Source organism: Abrus precatorius, unplaced genomic scaffold (assembly GCF_003935025.1).
Source record: "Abrus precatorius isolate BTA unplaced genomic scaffold, Abrus_2018 Scaffold1, whole genome shotgun sequence".
Classification (NCBI taxonomy): domain Eukaryota; kingdom Viridiplantae; phylum Streptophyta; class Magnoliopsida; order Fabales; family Fabaceae; genus Abrus; species Abrus precatorius.
The window spans coordinates 3,138,043-3,147,812 of NW_020874291.1; the positions used below are offsets into that span (position 1 = coordinate 3,138,043).

The window sequence follows — 9,770 nt, forward strand, 5'->3', positions numbered from 1 at the left end:
ATACTCACAAATCCCATGCATGGCACGGGTTACACACCTGCATTTAACATAAATTGGAATAGCAAACAAAGTAAACTTCAATGAAATAGGCGAAATCAAGACAAACAAAGGCTGAGCCAGGATGGCCTTATTAACATTAAGCCAACTACAGTTGGGTCTTACTATAAAGCAAGAGAAACTGACGAAATCAAGAGACTTGGAAAATGACAAGAAGCTTTGATGGTCTATATAGAGTATCATAAAGATCCTTTAAGGAAGCAATCAACGAACACTGTCTATTCTGTTGTAGTCGAAGAAAGACTCTGCTCCACGATGTCATATTTGAAATAAGTGTTGACCCCAGTAAACAGGCCATCCTCGAATTGTGAGGTTACAATTTTTCCACTGAAAAGAGTGTCACGTTGAGTGTATGAGAAGGGGACGTCTATGGCTCCTTTTGTTACTATCAGAGTAACTTTTGTTCTGGTCATGGGCGGAAGTTTTACGGTCAAATTTGTACTGATTTCGGTTGATTGTTCCATAGTTTCTCCCCACGAATATTCTCCTGAATATGAGGAACTAATTGATATTGCTCCTTCTGCAAGAATTGGAATACCTGTTTTTATGGTAGTGGAAACATCCACGGACCAAGCATGAGATGCATTCCAAGTACTGCTCTTAGTTTCTTTGTACGAGAAACTCACTGTTCCTTGTTCTTCGTTTTGCGTCTTATTGTCTACCTCTTTAGTCACAGTAGTTCCACCTGATACATCATAGATCTTGGCATTTTCTGTGTAGAATGTTACGTTATAGATTTCCCTTTTGCTTACAACCTCATACAGTTGAAGATGAGACCATATATTAACCTCAGCCTCAAGGGCATTAAGGCAGTTGGTCTTGCCCTCTGTGGTTAGGGCGTTGCAAAACCGGTTGTTGCCTAAATTTTTTAGAGCAATAACGTTGTCTTTAATCTTGACTGGCCAAAACACTGTGTCACTATTGTTAGCAGTGGTGTCATCACTGTCAGCCCATATCCAATTAGGGCTGCGCCTCCAAAACTTGCCAAAATGATTAGACTTTATGCGGACATTTCCATTACTTAGTCTGAAGACCTCGTACCTAAGGAAATTTTATCAATGTATAAAAAACTAGTGTGTGCGACAATATCTTAAAAAACATTATAAGTACCATACTTTAAATATAAATAAATAAAAAAATATATTTTAAGACTTATTAATAACATATATTATTATATATAATTTATTAAAATTATTATTATTTATTAATAAATCTATTATTTGTTATAATTGTATGTTATGTTATACAGTTTTATTTTTTTTCTTTATAACTTATTAAGATGTGATTTTTAATTAGTTAAAAAAAGTGATTTGATTCTCGTAAAAAGTGTCTAATAAATATATTATAGAAATAAAATATATAGGTGTATGCTGTGATACTCTAAAATTTTTTTATGGGTACAGAACTTAAAAAATTTATACCATTAAAAAAACCACATGGCAAGTTAAAAAATATATTATTATATATAATTTATTTAAAATTATATTATTTATATTGTTTGTTATATAGTTCTATTGTTATTATATATATATATTATATTAAATTTTTTATTTTATTTTTTTATTATTATTTTATAAATTTTTAGTTTTAAATAAAATATAATTTATATTTAAATAATTTTTATTATTATAAATAAAAATAATTATAACATAATATATTAATATAATATTATTATTTTATTTTTAATTTTAGTTCATTTAATTTTGATTGTATTTTATTTTTATTGTTTAAATATAACAAATATAATAGTTTATGAGTAAATAAATTTATTATTTAAATAAATATATAAATATTTTTAATTTTAAATAAAATAAAATTTTATTTATTATAAATAAAAAGAATTATAACATAATATATTAATATAATATTATTATTTTATTTTTAAATTTTAGTTTGTTTAGTTTTAATTATATTTTGTTAATATTTGAAGATTAATTGCTATTCAGCGTATTTAAATATAAGAAATATAATAATTTATTATTAAATAAATTTATTATTTAAATATATGTTTAAATATTATTGATTAAAATTTTTTGTTTAAATATTATTAATTAAAATTTTTTATGTACACTGCTAAAAAAATTTTTTAAGTTAGCACAGAATTTATCAAATATATATCTTCGTACCTAATGGTTGAATCATAAATGTCGTCGGATGCAAACTGATGATATGGATGGCTTTGGATCACCCGTGCACTAAGGTATAAGTCATTATAACCTTTGAATGTAACATGTTGAGGCAGTATCACCGAGGACTCCATGTTTAGCACTTTGAAGCTTTGCGCACTCGCAATATCTACTTGCCTAATGCACAAGCAATTCAGATCAGCATCTATGTCCAAGTAGCCTCCATGTTGGACATGCAAGAAGCTGAAGGAACTCCCATCAGCATCGGTGACACAAGGTTGGAACAATGTGCAAGACCATTTGGATTTGTCTTCCTCGGGTTCATGAGCTGCCACAACAATCCAATTATCCTCCTCGGAGGATCTCACCAAGTACTTGTTGTTGTAACAGCATCTTATGTGCACCAAGTTCTCATCACTCTTAGATCTCTCTGTTTCAAACTTTGTGTATGGACTCACAATCTCATCTCCAGAGTTCTGTAAGAAACCCTGCAACTTTTTATCTTTATGAACTAAGCGCAAGTATTTATCATCTGTACCCTTTCTCTGGAGAGCTATTAACCGTGGCAAAGCCAACACCGTAGCCATCTCTCTTTTTCTCAGTATATCTCAAAGTACAAAATTTCTATTTGATATTTGCTCGCTTGGTGCAAGTCTTGCCTCAACCTTCTCTTCTATTTATAGCCAAAAAACTTATGATAAGCTATGCAGAAACTATATTGGTAATTCATAAACGAATGATTCCAACGTAGAAAGTTACGGTGATTCAAAAGTATAAGGAGTCTCTGATAGCAAATATATATGTAAATAAATATGTAATAACTTAATAATAAACGTGATTTACCCATATGAGCGAAAAAAAACGTTATTCACCGAATGGTGCTCCAAAGACTATTAACTAACACTCTTCATTCGTCCAAATTTGAGGCGCCTGGGACCCAAGAATAATGTCTGTTAGTCAAAATTGATAGTTTAGGGTTTAGGGTCTCAATTTTTCATTTGGTAGGCACCTGGTAGGTACCGTCATTTTTTGTCAAAATGCTACAGTAAGTTACTGTATCAACATTGAAAAATTAACAAATTACTGTAGCAAATTTTGCCTGAAACAACGGAGGATAACATACAATCAGATCCGTTAAGAAAATTGAAATTATTATTTTGTAGTTCTTATTTTATTTTGAAAGAGTATTTATTGAGAGAAAAAATAGAGTGATTTATTATTCTTTATTCTCATAATTTTAAAGGATTTCTTGTACTCTCCTTTTTACATAGTAGAATTATTTTGTTCGTCGTCCGTGAGTTTTTTTTTTCAATTTGAAGTTTTTTTCACGTTAAGATCCTGTCTACATTATTCTCTTCCTTCTTTTTATTTCTAATTAAATTTGATCCAGTCTTCCGCATTGCATTAATTCCCAACAATGTCCCTCATCAAACAAAAAACGGAATAAATTAGTATCAATGTCAAAATATAATTATTAATATTTGTTTTCTTTCTTTCATGTGGTTGGTAGCTCGCATTTTCTTATTTATAATATGTAAATAATTATTTTTTAAGTACAAAAATTATTTATTTATTTTATAAAATATTCGATAAAAAGATTTATAAAAACATGCTTTATTTATAACATACTAGCAATAATTTTATAAAAACTCAGTTTTTATTTTATTTTCTAAATTTTGTGAAATAATATTGAAAATAATTATTATTTCTATTTTATGTTTTATATAATTTTTAATTACACTTATTAATGTTTTACCATTTAAAAATATATTATCAAAAATATTTTTGTAAAAATAAATTATATTACAAGAGATATTTCATTAAAAAATCATACATAAAAATGAAATTTTCTCAAACATTTCATCCAAGAAAAAGATTCCTAGAAATGTCATAGTACCTTGTTATAATTCAACATTCTTGTTTCATTTTTAATTTTATAAAATACTATAACTTTTTTTTATTACGCTGATTTGCCAAAAGCTGTATATGTGCGGTTACTTAGCTAAAATCGATGAGATATAGAAAACGTGAACTGAGTTTAAAACTTTAGCACAAAATAATCGAGTTTATGATGTGTATATATAAACATCAATTATTAATACCTCTAAAGGTTCAATTACCTCCTAAAACAAATATATAGTTATCTATTTAACAATATAGTTAAATAGATAACTATTTAATTTAGTGTCTACATTATAGATCAGTTTTGAAATAGTCACAAAGTGCATAATTTCTTTAAAAAGTCACAAAAATGGGTATCTAAATATGTGATTCCTTCATCATATCAATTACAAAATCAGCTACTAATAAAAATCAGTCACTATATCAGTTGTTATGTGAGTTATAGCAGTCACTATATCAGTTACAATTATGGTTATTATAAAAAAGTCACTAATTTTGTTTGTATAAAAAAGATTAGTCATAAAATTGGTCACAAATTTGGTTTACTTTTTTTTATTATAAAATTAGTTATAATTTTTGAAGTATTTATTATAAAATTCAATGACTTTTAGTTATTTGATATCAAGTCTATGATTACATGATAACATACATAAATTTTACACTGCCAAGCATTTTGACTAGATTCATATAAGAAAATACAAGAAAACTAAGATAAAAATATTATATAGAATTAATATACTTGATAAATAATTATTTTAATGATAAGAAATATAAATAATTTATTAAATTAATTTAATTTTTTAAATATAAAAGATTAATTTAGTGAATCATGATCATACTAATATTTTATTATATCTCTGTTGATTATCAATAAATTATTTAAATATATAAAACTTTGTGTATGGACTCACAATCTCATCTCCAGAGTTCTGCAAGAAACCGTGGCAAAGCCAACACCGTAGCCATCTCCACAATAACTTTCTATTTGATATTTGCTCGCTTGGTGCAAGTCTTGCCTCAACCTTCTCTTCTGTTTATAGCCAAAAAGCTTATGATAAGCTTTGCAGAAACTATATCGGTAATTCATAAACGAATGATTCCAACGTGTGCAAAATAGTTATGTACTTTGAAAATAAAATAAAAGTGGCATAACAATGAGATATATATGGCATGCCGGCACCAACACCATGGATTGAACATTGAATATACAACTAAAACAACAGTTATTGTGGATTCCACTTTTGTTTTCTGTGTACTCTTGCTGGATTCTACTCCAATGAACACCTATCATATTTCTTTTGCTATATCTTTAATGTTTTTAATAACTAATTACTAAAATAAATTAAAATTTAAACTATTTCTCTTTGGTGTTTTTGGCCATATGAACTTAAACTTTGTATTTTCTAAATACAAAACTTTTTTTTTTCCATAAATTTTGTCCTAGCAAAAGACAAAACTATAAGATACTGACACATGTTGTAATGGTAGAAAGTTTTGTCTCTTGGAGAAACAAAACTAAAACACATTAATTTTTTAAAAATTTGAATTTAAATTTTGACGATTATAGACTTTAAATGAGTTTCATCACTATTCATCTATGTTAAGAACGAAACTCATCTAATTAGGTCACATGTCATGACGGGCAATGATCACTGGCTTTTTCTCTTCCTTCCCCGCTCCTAACAGTGTTCCCTCACCCTCTTTTCCACTTGCTCTTCATTCATCCATTTCCATTTTTTACTTTTGAGTTGCTCTCAAAACTGGGAAGGTGATTAGTCATCAAAAGTTTCTTTAAGCGTTGGTTGTTGCCTGTTTTGCCGCTACTAGTTTTCGTATGTATCTCTATCATTGGTTCAAACGTATGTTTGTATCATCGTTGTCGTCGCCACCGTCTGTGTGTGTGTCCCTGCCACTTTTGTTAGAAACTGTCGCCTCCAAAGTTTTGGTTTAAATTATTTTCTTTTATAAATTGAATAAGTATAAATTTTTATTTGGATAAATGTAATACTAATTGAAAATGTGTATTATTATTTATTTAAATTTATATTTGCATTAATTGTAAATAATTTTAATTATAAAATGATTAAAATAAATATTATGGAAACTTAAATTATAATTAAAATAGCAAAAGAGACTATTTGTAAAAAGATTTAAAATAAATCTGACTTATATATGTGTATTTAAATTAAAATAAATTTAGAATTTGTGTTATTATTTGTATATTTCAATATTTTTTTATTTTTATTATAAAAGTATAGATAAATATATTAAATAAACATAAATATTGATTATATATATTTTTTATTATATTTAAATTTTATTTGTATTAAAATATTGTTAAAAATTTTATGAATATAATAATTAAATTAAGAATGAGTAATACTTAAATTTAAAATTAATAATGGAAAAAATGAATGTTTGAAATTATAAGTAAATATGAGTTAAAAAAATATATTTATTTTAGTTAATTCATTAGTAAATAATGTTGAATTAAATAAAGTGTATAATATTGAAAATAAAATTAATGATAAGTGTATTAAATTAATATACATAAATAAATTAAATAAACATAAATATTGATTATTATATTTAAATTGTCCTTGTATTAAAATATTGTTAATAATTTTTGGAATATAATAATTAAATTAAGAATTAGAAATAATCAAATTTAAAATAATAATGGTAGGAAAGAATGTTTTAAATTATAAGTAAATATGAATTATGAAATACTTTTTTTTAGTTAATACATTAGTAAATAATGTTGAATTAAATAGAGTGCATAATATTGAAAGTAAAATTAATAAGTAATGTATTAGTATTATATTATTTTCATTGTATCATTAAATAATAATATGATTATGATGTTTAATAGATTATGAAAGAAAATTATGATTATAATTATAATTTATGTTCATGTTCATGTGTTATTTTAATTTATTTTGACTATTTTTGGATTTTAATTGATTTTATTTGTATTTTAATGTTATATAAATGTCATACAAATGAATTGATTGTTTTAGTAATGATGTTGTGAAGAATAATATAATTAAAAATAAATATAATAGAATTTTTAGAATCTATTAGTAATCATAAATTAACAAATGAATTAAACATATATATATGTTATATAAAAATTTATTTTATTTATATTTGTATTTAGAATATTATTAAAAAATTTAGACTAAAATTTATTGAAATAAATATTAGTCATACTTAAATTACAATTAAAGTAATAAAACATAGTAGTTATAATAAATTATAATAAATGAAAATTACCAAATATAACAATATATTGTAAATAATTTTGAAAATAAATATTACTTATATAAATATTATTTTGGCATTAAAAGTTCCTTTATAAGTGATTTTTTATTTAATGTAATTATATAAATATTGTGAGTTGTTATTATTTTTTAATTATTAGTAACTTAAATAGATAAAATTATTTGCAAATAATTTCATCTCCAAGGTAAAGGAGGATAATTCATCTCAAGTCAAAAGGTCCTTTATTGTTGCTATTTCAAAGCATTCATATATCTATCACATTTAGGATAGTCAAGATCATTTTATTTTAAAGGTTATGAAGAACTAACTTATTTTAATTGGTTTGGAAGATGTTCCAACTAAAATCCTTCCTCATTTTGAGTTTGATAGATTTACTAGAATTGCCCATGTTAGTTTCTACTAGTCCTTCCATTGATCATTGCACTAGTGGAGAGATGGAGGCTAGACACCCATACATTTTGCCTGCCTTTTGGAGAGTGTATGATAACTTTGCAAGACATTTTCATTCTTTCAAGTTAAAAGAATGTCAAATGCACTTTAAGATAGAATGAGAACGAGATGGTGCATTGTATATTGAATGAAGTTTGTACAATTACAATAGAGAGACATTTATAACAAAGGAAATGGCAAAAACTAACAGAATCCTACCTAAGACATTTCATCTTAACACCTTTTCCTCAAACTTAGGTTTTCTATTGAAAAATTCTAAGTTTAGATCGAAAATAAGAGACTTTGGCGCTAGAGAGAGAGCCTTTGTAAGACCATCAACAATCTAATAAATGATAAACTAAAATTTGTTTGCTAACAACTTTTTCTCAAATAAAATATAAATCCAATTTAAAATGCTTTATTCTATTATGTATTATTGGATTGGTCAAGAACAAATAGTGGGACTAGTTTGTAGTTCAAGCTTGAGTGTTGTTAGTAGAGATTCAATCCATAAAATATCTATAATTGTTGAAGAAAGACTCCTATATTCAGCTTCAGTGTGACTCGCATGTTATTTCTTTGAAAACCAATTTATAAGGTTGCCACTAAAGTAAATATACTACTAGAAAAACCCGAAAATATAGACGAATTTATAGATGCATTTTTTCACTAATACAGACGAATTTTAGCTTTATAGACAGCTACAGTCTGTTTGTAATATGTACGTCAGTAAATAATTACAGACGGATTTAAATCTGTCTGTAATTTACAGACAAAAAAATCTGTCTGTATTTACAGATGGAAAAATCTGTCTATAATTTATAGACGGAAAAATTCGTCTGTAATACAGACAGAAAAATACCGATGAAAAAATTCGTCTGTAATTACAAATGAAAAAATTCGTTTGTAAATTCATTTATGAAATTTCAAAAAAATTGTTTCATTTTTTTATAAACATAATTATTTCTCGCTGTTCCTAATTATCACAATTTATAAACATAATAAAAACTACAAAATTATATATTTAAAATTAAAAGTTATTTATAAAATATAAAATTAAAATTTCATTACAAAGGAAATAGTAAACATCTAGAAAAATAATATAAAAAATAAAATAACATTGTATATCACTAATAATCGGCGTGATCATCTTCCAAAAAAGTATCGCCATCAGTAGAGGAAGAGTCAAAGGAGGAATGACGCATAGAGTTTTGGAGCTGAGAAGAGGTGTAGAGGTGCTTGCTCACATGAGCTCAAAGTATGCATGCATCTGCTGCATCTGCATATGCTGCTGTTGCATCTGTTGTTGCACCTCCCTCTGCATCCTCGATGCCACATTCTTCTCTATCTTCTCCATTTTCTTCACCCACTTCTTCTTCCATGCACTTTCCTTACTCTTCCATATCTCTTCATTTTGCTTTTTTAGTTCTTCATTGAGGGCATGGACTTGAGTGCGGACCATGTCATCCACTTCCTCAGGTACAAGAGAAAGGGCATCTCCAGTGACAGATGTAGGGGACATAGAGTCTGCAAAGCAACTTCCCATGCCGTAAATGTGGCCTTTATAAAGGCCACCCACCGTCTCTGACCATATAGTATCATCATCAACTGACTCTAGATCTTGATAAGATGCCTTCTCAAGCCTTTAAACATAGTCATCCTATAATTTAATGCAGATAATTATATATTAGTCTCGAAAACTATATAATAAATCATTAATAATAACATATAGTGTCAATAAGAATAACTTACGTATGTGGCCTGAGATCGTGTATCAACCCACAAAGTTTTGTCTCCCTTGCAAGTATGTGTCTTCTTGAACACCTCTCCATGTGTAGGTGGTCTCTTCAGTGACTTTTCCTGCAATTTCAATTAAATTACCGTCTCACTCATCAATTATAGATTGAATAAAATAAATTTTAAAAGAAAATTAAAAATCACATACCAAGTTCACTTTAGTGCCAGCCAAAT

General features: G+C 26.6%; 1 protein-coding gene across 1 annotated transcript; it reads right to left on the bottom strand.

Moving 5' to 3' along the window:
• Nucleotides 1-275: 275 nt before the first annotated feature.
• On the bottom strand, nucleotides 276-2,770 carry LOC113854721. The gene is made up of 2 exons (XM_027485906.1): nucleotides 2,184-2,770; nucleotides 276-1,098 (listed from the first exon to the last, which is right to left on the bottom strand). Exons 1-2 carry the CDS (start codon nucleotides 2,768-2,770, stop codon nucleotides 276-278), a joined length of 1,410 nt encoding a protein of 469 aa, XP_027341707.1.
• Nucleotides 2,771-9,770: the final 7,000 nt, after the last annotated feature.